This window comes from Ceratotherium simum, chromosome 15 (assembly GCF_057802395.1).
Source record: "Ceratotherium simum simum isolate JZ-2026a chromosome 15, ASM5780239v1, whole genome shotgun sequence".
NCBI classification, from domain to species: Eukaryota; Metazoa; Chordata; class Mammalia; order Perissodactyla; family Rhinocerotidae; genus Ceratotherium; species Ceratotherium simum.
The window spans coordinates 26,084,285-26,100,171 of NC_141914.1; the positions used below are offsets into that span (position 1 = coordinate 26,084,285).

At 42.5% G+C, this 15,887-nt stretch overlaps 1 protein-coding gene across 2 annotated transcripts in view; it reads right to left on the bottom strand.

The window, feature by feature from the left end:
* Positions 1-15,887, bottom strand: part of HEG1 (heart development protein with EGF like domains 1) — an 89,608-nt gene that overhangs the window by 48,722 nt on the left and 24,999 nt on the right. For both annotated transcript variants that reach the window (XM_087439730.1, XM_087439731.1), the window contains exons 2-5: positions 10,240-10,527; positions 8,223-8,528; positions 2,210-2,563; positions 956-1,303 (exon numbers count right to left, since the gene is read on the bottom strand). In XM_087439730.1, coding sequence (XP_087295856.1) covers positions 956-1,303; positions 2,210-2,563; positions 8,223-8,528; positions 10,240-10,527 — 1,296 coding nt within the window. The remainder of the gene's footprint in view (positions 1-955; positions 1,304-2,209; positions 2,564-8,222; positions 8,529-10,239; positions 10,528-15,887) is intronic.

Sequence of the window (15,887 nt, forward strand, 5' to 3'; positions counted from 1 at the left end):
TTTGGCAGCTCCTCAAAAGGTTAAAAATACAGTTACCATTTAACCCAGCAATTCCAAGAGAATTGAAAACATATATCCACACAAAACCTTGTACCTGAATGTTCACAACAGTATTATTCATAATAGCCAAAAGGTGGGAACAACCCACACATCCATCAATTGATAAAAGGATAAATAAATTGTGGTACATCCATATAAGAGAATATTTTTCAGGCATAAAAAGAAATGCAGTACTGATACATGCCACAACATGAATGAACCTTGAAAACATTACACTAAGTGAAAACTACAAAAGGCCATATATCATATGATTCCACTGATATGAAATGTCTAGAATAGGCAAATCCAGAGAGACAAAAAGTAAATTACTGGTCGCCAGCAGATGGGAGAAGGAGAGAATGGGAGTGAGTGCTGGTGAGTACAGAGTTTCTTTTTGGGGTGATAAAAATGTTCTGGAATTAGATAGTAGTGATGATAGCACAATGTTGTGAATACACTAAAAACCACTGAATTATACACTTTAAATGGGAAATTGCATAGAATGTGAGTTATATCTCAATAAAGGTGTTTGAAAAAAAGGGGGAGAGAGAATTTCTGTTGATGAATGCCCAGACCTGGGGTGAACTCACAAGAAAGTGATATTTCCACCTTCCGGAAGCTGTGTGATTGAGGCAGGTCTGGGGGTATGGTGTGGGCGATAAGGAAGGGAAGGACACAGATAGAGAGGTCTCTGAGCTGTGCGTGGGAGGGGAAGGTGGCAACAGCAGTATCTCAGAGATGTACCAGAAAAAATGGGGGATATAGAGGTGTACTTGTATCAACCAGCTAGAAGAATGGCCTGGAAATAATGAAACTAGAGGGGCCTACGGAGCTGTTTCATTAAGGCCACAGAAGATCACAAGCCAAGGAAGCCCCTCTCCCCTCCGTGTGGTGCATTCTGGGAAGGGAAACTCACTCGAGCGTTCACCGCGAGGTGCAGAGGAATTCGGGCTTTCTGAGGAAGGTGAAGACAAAGACTCGGTGGCCAGCTCAGAGTAACTCCTATCACCCAGCGCCGTGTCGCTTCCTCTACTCTGTGGGGCAGAGGCTGAGAACTGAGTCAAAACTGAAGCGTTCACAACGTCAGGATAGAAAGTAGAGCTTCCTGTCGCGTCTGTGATTGTCTTGCTGTCGATCAAGAACGAGCGTGCCGTGCTCTCTCCACCTGTGACCAATGGGACGGACCCAGACACAGTCTCAGTCGGAGACACGCGGCTTCTGTTCTCTGCGTCAGAGCTGCTGGCAAGCTGGCGTCCTCTGGAGGCTATGAGGTGTCAGAGAAAAATGCCATTACATGGATGTGAAAGAGATCCCTCCAGAACAGAGACGTGAGTCTTCTCTAGGAATGGTGCCCTCTGCAAGGACCCCGTACAGTATTTACCATATGTGTAACCTGACATGCATTTTCATATTCTAAATAATTATTTCAAAACTCTTCCGTGTCAGGAAGATAGAAATACTAAAAATAAAAGTTGGTGAAGAGGGAAGCTTTTAAATAGCTTGTGCAAAGTTGCAGAGTAACTTGAATGTTTTATTCTCTTTCCCCAAAAAAGTGGTCAAGGGAGCCAGTGTGTCATTATGTCCAACAAATACGATGTGCCCAAATACACTGCTTGGTCAGAAGCATTTTTCTAAAACACTTCTACTGTTAATAAAGATTATTCTAATTTCGAAGTATAGCAAACAAAAAATCAACTATAGAGGGTACACTAAAACCATGAATTTGGGGAGTATATCTATATCTGCACATTTTATTTGTAAAGTTAATCTGTACATAAAATAGCTGAAGCTAGTTTTAAAGAAGGGCCAGTTCTCATTGAAGACGATGCTACAGAGTAATAAGATGCACTCAACAGTGGGAGCTCTGAGGCTGGGGGCTCACTGCTGTGAGCAAGCTAAATGACCGTGCACTCATTACATAAACCCTCTGAACCCTAGTTTCCTCATCTACAAGAAAGCAGGAGGAATGATGCCCATTCAACTAATTTCACAATGTTCTCATAAGGAAGAAAACCAAAACGAGATAACGTGGGATGCCAGACAAAGGAGATGGTGTTATCTAAGAACACAGCTTTCTTTAGAGATTGCAAATGGTCTTGAAGAGATCCTTTGAGAAAATTCAACAACTTAAAAATGTCCATAATAGATCAAATAAAGATTGAATACTTACTTGGGGAATCATTTCGCCAAAATCCCACCGAGACGTCGGACGACGTAAGGCCAAATCCATTTTTTGTGGATGGCTCGATGAATTTCCCATCCCCTGGATTGCTGATTACTTCACTGTTTCCTTTCAATTCTGCCTCAGAGGGTGTAGAATGGACTGATGCTGAAGTCGTGGCAATTTCAGAGTCCATGGGGAAACTCTCTGTCTCATTTAGAGGTCCTGGACTGACGGTCAAAGACTGGAGTGTCCTTGGGACACCATCGGGGAATGTGGTGGCAATGTGCACACGCTTTATCCAACTGACTGAGGGGCTCTGGAGAGCAGTGGATTTGTTTAGCTCCTCCATACTTTTAGAAGCTAAAATGGAAGAAAATATGCTTCAAGACTACTCAGGAGTTTCAGACAATCAGGGATGTATCTAGATACAAATAATGTTTATTACACTTTGGTAGATAAATCTAGATAATGTGGACCTAATGTAGATACACACATCTGACACACTCATTCTCTCACTAGCTCTAATCCTCACAGAGCTAAGTGGAGAAGCATGGAGGGCCTTCACCAAGCGCAATGAAAAGCTTCAGCTCAAGCTAAAAAGAAGGTAGGAGAAAGCCTCTAGACATTATTTGCCTTGGATTTTACAGAGGAAGGTAAAAACTTCTACTCTTGAATTCTACCTTATAGCTTATATAGGAGAGACCATGTGATAAAGTTTACGTTTTTGTTTTGTTTTATTTTAGCAGTGTAACCCCTTTGTTCAAACGCTATTATAGATTAAAACCCATACATGAAAACGAATAAAAGTGGGGCCGTTCCAAGGTGCCCAGCCCCCAGGCCTAGGGCTCTGCAGAGAACAGTTGGAACAACACCAGCTAGAACAGTAATTTTGAGCCTTGTCACCTTCAAGGGTTCTTTATTATTCCCCACCTCAAGGCCACTGTAAACCTCATGTTTTGAAAGACTATTAACTGAACTGCATTTATTAAGTAATAGAGCTTCTAAACAGCAGGAGATACTCATTGTTACCCCACTGATTTGATTTAATTCCAATCAAAAGGAAGCAGGCTCCATTACTGTAGTTAGCCTCATTAGGCTTTGGAGACCAGCTCTCAAGCTTACAGATTACTCCAGTGGGCCCCTAGGAGATCAGGGACTCCAGGTTGGGAACAGTTGTTCTAACGAAATGGGTGGCAAACACTGGATTAATTGTCAAGAACCTCAAGAATTGAATTATACACCATTGGTCAAAACGTGCAGTCTGCTCCACAGAAGTACAGGTGGCTTGCTGATGGCTTCTTCCCACAAAGAACTTTCCAAAGGACACCCTGAGAACTGACCTTCAGAAGAGCACATTGAAATCCTCATTCCAAACAGATAAACTACAGAGAAGCTTGGTGACTGGGAAGAACCAAAGTGTGCTTCATTTTGTCTTTCTGATTTTTCTTTGGTGAGGAAGATTGGCCTTGAGCTACTATCTGTTGCCAATCTTCCTCTATTTTTACTTTCTTTTTGTATGTGAGTTGCTGCCACAGCATGCCTTGATGAGCAGCGTGTAGGTCTGCGCCCAGGATCTGAACCTGCTAACGCCGGGCCGCCAAAGCAGAGCACGTGAACTTAACCACTAAGCCACTGAGCGGACCCCTTTTTTCTTCTTAAGCCAAAAATAAAATAAAGTACTCTATACACCTATATAATGAAAGGCTTGGAAATGTTAATTGTGACCCAGGAAAGAGAAGAAGGAAGTTCTCAGTATAAATGGTTCCTTGAAGAACAAGTCCTATGTGCAGTTGTGACCAAAAGCACAAATAAATATAAAATATAGTTATAGAGAGAAAGAAAGCAGGAGCACAGGAAGCAAAAAGGTTCCTCTTACTCTCGTACAAGACCTAGAACACGGGCTGCAGCTCTGGTCACTGGACGTCAATGAGACAAAATGAAGACGCAGGCAATCCACACAACTAGCAATTGAAACAAGGAAACGGAAAGACCCAGACACAAAAATGGAGTCCCAGCCTACCTAAACCCACCCCTACTTAAAAACAAAAACAAACAAACAAAAACACATTACCATAAAAAAGGAAAGCAGAATATAGATATGTCCCAAATCCTCACTCACCCACTTGGCTTCTCAGGCCTAACTTCATTAGAGTTATTATCTAAATCCACCAAATTACAGCCTCGTCAGATCACCGGGTGCTCTTTCAAAGCACTTTTATTTCCAGTGAACTGCATTATTTCATTGATTTGATGTACAATGTCATTATATTGGACTCAGCCTGAATACCTGTCCAGCAGATCAATGGCCACAGAAGTACAATCACAAAAATCACAAATGCTGAAAGTCACAATAGGAAAACAACTATGTTTTCCCTGCCCTGAGGCTCTGTGGAACACTGCTTCATCTTCTCATTATCAGCATTATTAAAAGCTGCCATTTACTGACCAATTACTATGTGCCAGTACTTTATATCCACCTTAATGCATTGTGCTGAGTCAGTACTTTATATGCACAATCTCATTCCACTCTCACAGTAAAGCTCTGTGAACAATGTAGAGCTGGTGCCTCTTTATTAAAAGGAGGCAATGTTTGGTCAAACTAATCTACAATCACCACTTATACTGTTAAATGCGGGCCTGCTAAATACATCCAGGGAGACATTTACCATGTTTCTAATCAACAGGCCAGCATGACTGATTATTTATGAAGTGCTTCCTTGCTCATTTCTACCTTGAAGCAGCCATACAAAAATGGGAAGACCATCCATTTGGAGGCAGAAACAAGCCAAGTGCCCTAATCTTTATAACAGGAGATGAAAAGGATGCCTACTCATCTGGTAAAACATAGGGTCACTCTCCAATCACAATGCAAAATACCGGAACCTCAGGCATGCAACAGAATGCTCAACTTTGGCTTGATTGCTCTCCAGAACTTGCCAGAAATCTAGCTGAAGCAGCTGATATTTGAGAAAGATATGCCAAATCTACAATCTTCTGAGTTATGTTCTCTTCCTTTACAAAGTGAAATCACCACAAAGCAATTTACCTAGACCACATTAGCTCTGCTACCCACAGAAATACTTTCCAGAGTTGAGATCCATTATTACACCCTCAGCTCCTATTGAGAATCTATATAAAATATTGCCTTTTAAAGAACATTAGCATAATTTACACAAAACAGCAATTGATGGCATTTTCTATTATGATTCTCAACATTCCTTATACAAATATTCCTCTTAGAATTTACTGCCCCCAAAACACTTATGCCTATGGATGAAACTGTATGCTTACTTTATCTGACAACAATCTCATGCCCCACCCGGTTTCCCTTTGTGCCCTGGTTTCCAGGAAGCTCAGTACTAAATTTAGTGCTCAATTGTAGCCACTCTCACACAATTCAACATACACATATCTCTTTCTGCCTGCAGAAGAGAACTTTTTTCCCTGTTAGTTGCTTACTTACTTTTTCCCCTAATGATCAAATAGTACATGGTTATTATAGAAAACACAGAAAGCACAGAAAGATATAAAGCAGCAAAAGATGTAAAGCAGTAAGAAAAATAATTTCAAACGGCTTCTGATCTCTTTTTTAAAATCTGATTTAGCTGTCTGGGCCTGTACCTGTTTTAATGCATACATTTATTGGCATACAATTTATTTCTGGAAGCAGATAAATCCTGGCTGCTCGAGCCTCAGAAGAGGCTGTGCTGCATGCAGTTTCTGTGTAGCAGAGCGAGGAGTGAAAGGAGGCACAGAACACAAAGGCTGGATGTGTTTGGAATAACAGATGCTGGAAACAGAAAGGAGCTTGAGGATCATCTGATCTAATCCCTTCATGTTTCAAATCAAGAGCGCCATTCTCCCCGGGCCAGGCTCCCAGCTGGCCATCCTAGTGCTCACCTAGTGAGCAGCATCACTCATCGGACTGGTCTTAAATGCCAGAACTTTCATTGGGTCACATCGACAAGTGGATAGAGTGGCCGAGCATCGAAAGGCACATGCACCCACCACACTCCCTCTTTGCTACCCTTCTTCTACAGAGAGGGCCAGCTGGGCCAGGCGACTCTGCTCTGCTCTGCAAGTCCTGCGGGCTCTCTCAGCACCCTTGCCTGCATGTCTGGAGCTCCTAGATCCCGTGGTCAGAGAGGGATAGTAAAATCGCAAGATCTGGATTTAAGGGGAGGTAGGAGGTATGCCAGAGCTCTGGTTAGCAGATTAGCAGGTACCAGCCCAGCCTTAAAAATAGAGCAGAACTTTGTTTCCCATGTGGCTTCAGGACCTTGTGCATGTGTCCTCTGCACTCCCACAGGCAGGAGGGGAGGATGGCAGGCTGGATCCAGATGTTCCCAGATGGCTGGCTATCCCCTCATTTAACACACCCAAAGCCCTCTCCAGTATCTAAGAAGGAGGCAGGGCTCTACCCAGCATAGAACACCCACTTCACTAAGAAGGAAGAGAAATGCTCAGTGAAACACTCAAGGAATAGGAAAGATATGGTTGTACTCTTCGAAAATTAAAAATATAAGGTTCTAAAACGATGAATGCTCAAGGAATTTGAGGGCCGATTATTTTTTTAATGTTGAAAAATGTAGGTGACTACAGAGTCAAGTCCAGTAAAGTTGGAAACAGGCTGATTTTCAAATATACCACAGTAATGGGTTGAATTTAAATTATAAATATTAAATGACCCTGACCAGAATCAAAGCGTAGCTTCCTAGAAAAAGCTTCCTTTAGCATTTAGTAAAGCTGGTTGTAAATCACTGGACCACAGAACTTTGAAGGTGGAAAAGATCATAGCTTTTATCCAATCTAACCAATGTTTAAGAATAATCTTAAAAAACAATCTCCTAAAAACACGAATCATAAATTATATGTATACCAGTCAGCAGGAAACTGTATACAGAGTACACGGAAGAGGAATTGGCTGCTTTAAATAGGCATTACAGAAAGGACCTCTGGGTTCAGTTTTTGCTTCATGACATAAACACAAACCCCTAGTCTTGCAAAGTACTTCTAAAAACCTCTGACCCATAAAAATTTTGAAATGGTAATTTCTGAAGCAACCTAACCTCTATTTCCCAAGAATGTTTCCAACCCTCTCTGTCCTGCTCCCTGTGGCATGAGGATGAAAAGACAGGCAGCATGCACAGACTCTGAATAAAACCTCAGAGAAGGGAGAGGGTGGGACGAGTTCCCAACATTCTCTTTGGCCCATGCTGGACGTGCCCTGTGATATTCGGGTGCCTGCTATTCCTTGTTACTTATCAGCTGTACCTTGTTCTGGCGCAGTGGGGAACCTAAGAGAGGTAGTAGACACAGCCCGTGTCCTCAGGAGGATTACAATCTATCTGGGCAGACAGGCATTAGACAACCTAGTGTGACAAGGTGTGTGGCTCAGAGGAGCGCAGGGTTGAAAAAGTCTTCGTGGAGATGGAATACCTGAGCGGAGATTTAACTGATGACCAGGAATTGGAATGGCCGAGAGGTGAATACTCCACTGCTGCAGCCCCACAAACACCTGCAGTGTATGATTTTTTTAAATGATGCCTAGAAAAATGTATACCTATGTTATCTTTGCCGTTGAAAGAAACATTTTTGCAATAATGAAGAAATACAAATTGAACTCCTAATCAAATGACAGTGCTCACCATTTCATTCACCCCAGAACGTGACCTCTTGTGCAAGAATACACACCAATAACACTTAGTCTTTAGTGTGTGTGTGTGTGTGTGTATGTGGAAAGAGAGGGGAAAGCAAGGATTGGTGGACAGAAAGGCCTAGGGCAGCCACCAGACCAACTAATATTGTCCTTCTTATACAGCTAAAGAAAACATACTTTAAACAACTTCAATACTGAGACAAATTGTGCAGGTTGTACTTTTATCCCGAACACTTTGCATATGTGCTTAATGTCTTTTCCCCTTAACCTCTGTAACGAGTACAGAACTAGCTACCTCTACACGTCTGTGTATTTGTTTGGAATGACTTCAGAGTGCTAAGCCGGGATACAAGTACTCACATGTGGAATGATCTGAGGGAGGAGAGGAAGCCGGCACCCTGGACAAATGCAGCCAGGAAGGCTCTGGTCCCGAGGAATTTCTCTTCCTGAAGGGTGTGGTCTCTTCTCCCATCTCCAAAGCAGGAAGAGAGGATTGGCTCAAAACCGAAGTGGCAGCCACTTGGGTGTGCACAGTCACTTCTTCTGGGAGCCCCGTCCCTCTTACCAGGGAACCCCACGATGTTCCACTCTCGCTGTCCGTGTGAGAAGGGGCTGTTCTTCCTTCTGACCTTGAACGGCTGGATGGCAGGTGCCGCCTTCCCCAGGCTGAAAGCAGACAGCAACAATTAAAATGCCCCCAGCAGACTTCCCAACGTCTGAATAATCTGTTAGTGGGCTCACCTCTGACCTCCATAAAATAGACAGACATGAGAAGAAATTAGGAGCAATTATTCATTCTACGAAAAATTAACTCCTGAATGAGAGACCACAAACCGAGACAAAGAAGATCTTTGTTTTCAGATCTCACAGACAATGCTTTGCATTTTGTGGTAAAATTATCGGAAAAGGGGCAACATGAAAGTAAGTATCAGACGATATGGAATCAGAGACCGGCTTCTGATCATGATGAGTCATTACTCACATTCCACACAGTTGGTCCCAGAATTTACTTGAATTCAACATAAACAAAATTTCTAATATTTGGATGACCAACAACCCCAGGCAGCAGCACGTGCAGTTTCTAAGCTCTATATCCACAATTCATGAGTGAAACATAAAATATTTTCATACATGCTCTTTACAGAATTGAGTCTCCCAACCAGACCTCCTGTCACAAGGGTGTGAAACCATGGGGGCATCTTTGGTGGCTTCATCCTCTACTTTTAGGCCAGTACCAAGTCCTATCAATTTTCCTTTGTGAACAGTCTTTACCAATTCCTTCCTCTCCATCCCTGAGGCCACCAGGCCATATCTTAGCACCTGGTGTCTGGATTTCTGTGTCTTCTGGGTGGTCCCCCGACTCCAGGTTCCCTCTGCCCTATATCCCACCCATATATCTTATATCTGTCTGTCAGGTGAATCCTCCCCAGATTCGCTTTAATCACGTCACCTCCTTGTTCAAAAACCTTCAGTGACTCTGCCCACCATAGCAAATCTAAACTACCTGCTTTTCCAAGTCCTCCATGATTGTCCATAACCCCATCCACACAGCTGTCCTACTCGCTGCTCCTCTCCGCTGTGTGCGACTTACACCCTCCTCCAGGGGAGGCTGCTGGCCTTGCCACCCCACAAAGAGCCCACGCTTCTCTTCTCTCCTCTGTCTCTTCACTCACACGGTCCAGGCATCCCATTCCTCAGTCACCCCTTCCGCCTCACTCAGATACATAGACTTAGACCCAAATCCCAGCTCTGAAACCTGTTAGCTGTTTGATCTACACACATTGGATAAATTAACTTCTCTGAGCTCTAGTTTCCAAATTCCTAAAATGAGAATAATAGGACTGCACTGGCTTGCTGTGAGAAATGAGAGACTAGACAAGCTGGTATGCAGTAGGTACCTGATCAGTGCTAGTTTTCTCTGTCTTTCCTTCCTCAGTAAATGCTACTCATCCAGCCCCAGCCCCTTCTTGAAATCCTTTGCTAAAAATGGCAAACCACCAAGCTGTGCAGACTGGAGCAAGAACACCATGTGAGCCTTGTCCACACAAACACTCAGTCATGCATCCCACCAGACCTGGGACCTCTGAGACTGCAGGTGTGGCAGGATCAATGGACGACATATGGATGCAGTCTGGCCATGGAATGTAGATTCCACGGGACTGGTCAGGCCTCTCAGCAAATCTGCACCCTCGCCTGGTCTGTACTTACAACTCAGTTAACCACAGCATGCCTAAGCCACAGGTCTCATGGCTCAGCCCAGGACCCTCGGATGGGCACCACGACTCAGGATCGGGGTGGGGAGGAGAGACTGGCAGAAATTTTGTTTTCCAGGAGTGGACATGCATGAATGAAATGAGCATCATCAGCACAGCCTCACCTACGGTGCTGCTGTGGGAAGTCAGAGCTGTTGCTGTCTCAGGCCCAACAGAGGAAATGGGGAAATCTGTTCTCCTTGAAGGGTTGTTTCTTCCTTCAGCATGTGCTGCTGCAGTTTGTAGAGTAGAGTTTTCTGGAGCATCTGAAGAAGCGTGGCTCTTTCTGGGGGTCTGAGCCTTCACGCCCTCTTTGGAGGCCACTGTTGAAAAGTCCACTTGATTGTGATTAACGGTGACGTTTTCTATGTGGAGTTCAGTGTCACTTTCTGGCCTACGGTCCCTTACAGTAGCTGAAACAATCAGAAAATGGATCAGTGAGAACTTGCTGGCTTCTGAAAAGAGAAGTAAATCCTTAGAAAAGACACCATGAGCAGACAGATCAGTAAAGAAGGCGATTCAAGAATAATTTCACCTTTCTTTTTTTCCCCATAGTAATTACTCTTGCAATCCAGTGAATGAAATTATGAGTCAACTATACGACGTAAGATTAAATTTTACAGTCAGTGGAATAAATGATGAAAATTGAAAGAAAGAGATGAGGGCCGGCCCCGTGGCTTAGCAGTTAAGTGCACATGCTCCGCTGCTGGCGACCCGGGTTCGGATCCCGGGCGCGCACTGACGCACCACTTGTCCGGCCATGCTGAGGCCGCGTCCCACATGCAGCAACTAGAAGGCTGTGCAACTATGACACACAACTATCTACTGGGGCTTTGGGGGAAAAAAATAAATAAATTAAAATTAAAAAAAAAAAAAAGAAAGAGAGGAACGTGCGGCTCAGGGAAGAGCACCTGAACCTCAGGTGTCTGGGCAGGCTCAGAGAGGGGTGTGGAAGGCAGAGGTCAGGTGTGAGCAGAGGGAAGAAAGCACTTCATAAGCACCAAGGCTGTGACCTGTGCCTCCTGGGTGGCAGGAGGGTAAAAGCTGGCAGCTCTTAATCCTGACAGCTCTCCTGTAGGCAGGAGGTAGGACATGCATGATTCTGGAAAAACATGTGAAGGATTTGGCAATATTACCAAAACCTCAGTAATGTAAATAGGTTTGATGCAGTTTTTGTTTTCTTTGAATTTATCCTAAGGAAATACTCAAGAATGTAGACAAAGATTTAGCTGCATAGATGTTCACTACATCATTGTTTACAATAGCAAAAAAGAATGGGAGGGAGGAAGGGAGGAGGAAAGAAAGGAGGGAAAGAAGGAAACTAAAAATCCTACAGCAGGAGATCAATTAAACCAGTTACAGTATATCCACATGAAAGGATACCATGTTGTCATTAAAATGATGTTATAAAATAAAGATATTCTACAAGTATTACTGAGTTAAAATGACAGGCTTCAAAATAGATTTTAGGGTATGATCTCATTTAGTTAAAAAATAATAATAACAGCAATCAGGTATGTGCATGTGTGCGAGACACTGATGTAAGCGCTCGACATATACTCTTTTCACATAATCCTTGCACAAAGTCAGGGGTAGGTGCTCTTATTCTCCCCATTTTTTGCAGGGAGGCAGAGGAAGCTCAGGAAGGTCATGTTTCTTGCCCAGGTCACCAGGCAGCGTCTCCAACCCCAACCCCTCAGCTCTCAGCTGTGCTCAGCTGGAAGGATCAAGTGCTAGAGAGGAGTGTTAGAGCAAATCCTCCTGCTCTCCCTTATGTCCAGCTCAGGGGTGCTGAGGAAATGTTGCTTATTAGTAGCATGAACTATTACTTGAAGCTTACAAATTAGGAATGTACTCATATTAGTCAGAAAACATATTTAAACGATCATTTACTTCCATATCGCCCAAGGTGACGGCAAAGAGAGCATTAGCTGAAAACGCTGTCAGGATGAAGTTACAGTTGGGGTAAACTGGGCACAGAGGAAATCATCTATAGTGTCAAGTGTCATTTGTCAAAGCAGGGGGTTCAGAGTCAGAGCAGGTGGGTGGTATGCCCAAGTCCAACCCGAGAAAGCTGCCCGGGTACCCTGGAGGAGTCTGCACATGGCACGGCCACAGCCTGGAAGCCAGAGCTGGGCCACGGCTGCGGGTGCCGGGCCCCTGAAAGATAACACCAAAATCCAAACAGCAGTCTAAGAGCTGTTTCCCTGAACATCCAGACTAATGTGGAAGTGAACATGGAAGACATGTACTAACTGAGTTTCATGAGTTTCTAGAGTGAGCAACGATGAGGACGAGGGCCACTGGAAGTTATTACTGATTACATGGCTCCTTGAGAAACCATTTTCATTTTCCCCACTTGGGAATATTTTTCTTTCTACTTAGGATCGGGAGCTGTGGGCACTGTTGAGAAACCTCTGTGAGGATGAGTGAAGTCACTTCTTTCTATATGAGTCAGGCAAAAATGGCCCAACCACCTGACCAGTACAGGCTGCTGGCAGAACCTACAGTTTGGCTTAAAATATCACACACACACACACACACACACACACTCCCAAAAGGAACAAGCTATCCTCCAGATCAGCACTGTCCAAGAGATATATAAAGTGAGCCACAACTGCAAGACATATATGTAACTTTAAATTTTCTAGTAGCCATATTTTAAAAAGGAACAAGTGAAATTAATTTTAATAAACACTTTGTTTAATCTGATATATCCAAAATAGTACTACTGCAAAATGTAATCAATAGGAAAAACTACTGAGATATTTTGCATTCTTTTTCTGGTATTAAAATCCAATAAGTATTTTACTAGCCACATTTCAAGAGCTCAATGGCACCATGTAGCTAGCGGCTACCATACTGGACAGTGCAGCTCTAGATCAATGGTTCTCAACATTTTGCCACTCTGGTCCACTCCTACCAGAAGCAGTGGGGTTGGAGGGGTGGTGATTATTAAAAACTTCCACAAGAGATTCTGACAAACTTTCCTAAGGGAATCATTTCCTCTCAAAGTCTCTTGAGAATTACTGTTTTCATGCTTCCTATTCTGTTTCCTGTAAGTGATAATTAACAGAAGCTTCCTGAAGGGGGAGGGAAGTTGTCCAGGCATCTGGGTTCCTCTGAGGCCCAGCCCTAGACAGGCAAGGCCTACACTCAGCTGGAAATGGGATGTAGAGGGGCGTTTCCAGGGGCAGCTGCCAAGTCCATAATTTGAACTTAAGACTCCAGGGTTATGAACAGCAGTGACCCATATGGCACGCTCCCTTTGTTCTTCCTACCTGAGCCACCAATGTAAGTTGGCCACCAGAGAGCAGATGAAAGGGTTTGAGGATGCTTTCTCTATCCTCTTGGTCAACCGGGCACAATGGAAAATAATTATTCTCAAAAGGAGTCAGAAATAAGTGATGGTGGGGAGGCAGAAGGGACTCAAAACCCATGCCCCAAAGCTGGCAAGCCATGAGCAAACGGAAGAAAATGAAGTTAGCTCTATTAAGTCTTAAGACAAGTGTGAGACTTGGCCATTGGTGAGTTTGGCTGGGCCTCTGAGGAAGCAGCAATGTCCCCTTCTTCAGAGAACAAGGAGTGAAAGTCTCAGATCCCAGTCAGCTCAAGGAATTCCACTGCAGTCTCCAAAAGGAAAAGAATAACCACATGAAGACAGGACGTGGCTAAAAGTGAACCATACTCTCTCCCTGGAGGAGTGACTAAAGATGGAAGCAGGAAAAAATGCACACTATAAACAAAACTAAAAGGCAGACAATAGTCCTGCAGTATTCCAAATAGCTCTGCCACTAAAAACAACTAAAAATGCTGAATAAAATATTTTTTAAAAAATATTTCTAAATGCATTGCTGAGTTGGCAAATAAGTAAAGAACCAAAACTTCTGAGGCCAAAAATGAACCAAGAGCTGGAATTCAGAGAGGTGAGCTAACTCTGAAGTTGGCAGCTGCCCTGGGGCATCTGTTCAACATTTGTGACCTGAACTTCTGTTCTGATGGCCACAGGGTGCAGGAGATAGGAGACAAAATTCTCAGGAAGGGAGTCTGAAAGGAAACTCCTGTATAAAGCTGGGACCCCAAAGGTCTGTACCTTGGGTGTAAGGCAAATAGAAACACGTATGCCCTTCAGAAGCAGACAGCAAGGAAAGCTGGCCCTTCAATCTTGGTTTTAGGTGAAAGAAAAACAAATCTCACTCAAGAATTTGTAACTATAAAGCTAGCCCTCATGTGGGTGTGCAGCACAAATTCACATTACCTGCGTGGTCTAAACTTCAAGCTGAGAATATGTTTAAAAGTGGTTCTGAATCTTGTGAATATACTAAAAACTACTGAATTATACACTTTAAACAGGTGAGTTTTAAGGTATATAAATTATATCTCAAATACACATACACATATACTGTTAATGGGGAGGAAAAAGTGGCCCTGATATATAGTGCCTCCAGGTACTTGGCAGAAATAAATGCAAATGCTCTCTAGATGAATGTACCTTCAACCCAATTTTATCATTTACTGAAAAAATTCTAAAGAATAAGAGATTACAGTCAAAAATCACAAAATATACAAGGAAATAAGACAGCCATAAGCAAAAGTCAGCAAACTAGACAAGCGAAGACTTCAAACACTAAAATTATCAGACACAGAATGTAAGTATATAAAACTACATGAAAAGAAATAAGAATAAATTGAAAATGAGAGAAAAAGAGACTACACATAATGACCAAAAAGATTTGAAAGAAATCTAAGTGGAATTCTAGAAATGAAAAAATAATAATAATTGAAATTAGGAAACTCAACAGCATATTAGATATGGCTGAAAAGAGAATTAAGAATTAGAAGACAGACGACAAGGGAATGCCCAGATGAAACGAAAAGACAGAGAATATGAAAAATAGGTGAAAAAACAAGGAAGACAGAGTGAGAAGGTCCAATGTATATCTAACTGGAGTTCTAGGAGGAAAAGAAAGGAAAAGGAGAGAAATGGCAATATTCAAAAAGGTAATTAATGGCTAAGAATTTTCCATAACTGATGAAAAGTATGAATCCTCAGACCAACAAATCTTTAGGAGGCTAAATAAAAAAGAAATATAACTCATATCATAGTGAAACTGCAGAAAAGCAGACAAAAACTAGGTCTTAAAAACAACCAGAGGAAAAAAATGACAAATCATCTACCAAAGATGACAATTAGACCAACAGCTGATTTATCAGTGGCAACAATGGAAGCCAAAAGGCAGTGGATAAAAACTGTCAATGTGCTGAGAGAGAAAAAACTGGAATGGTATACTCTGCAAAACTCTTTCAAAAACATCTTGAGATTATCTTTCAAAATAGAAACATTTTCAGTCAAATTTTAGTTGACTAACCACCTCCACTAAAGGAAATTATGGAGAATTTATTTCAAGTAGAAGAAAAACAATCCTGGAAGGAAGTTATAAGATGCAAGAAAAAATAATGAGCAAAGAAACTAGTAAATATGTGCAAAAATCCAAAGAAACATTGAATTTATAAAATAATAATTTCTCATTTGTGGGATTAATAAAAGAAGACACAGAAAATTCTGGATAACAATAGCACATAAGTCAAGAGGGGATGATCAGAATCCTGTTGTATATGAGAAGTCACGGTAACCTTGAGTTGTGTCAAAAATGCATTTTAAAGTTCCTCAAACTGACTGTAAAGGACAGAAATAGAGTGTGTCAGCTTCCAAACTGGTAGAGCTTGGAATGATATAAAATTTCCATAGAGAGAAATCAAGGAATATTGCCTA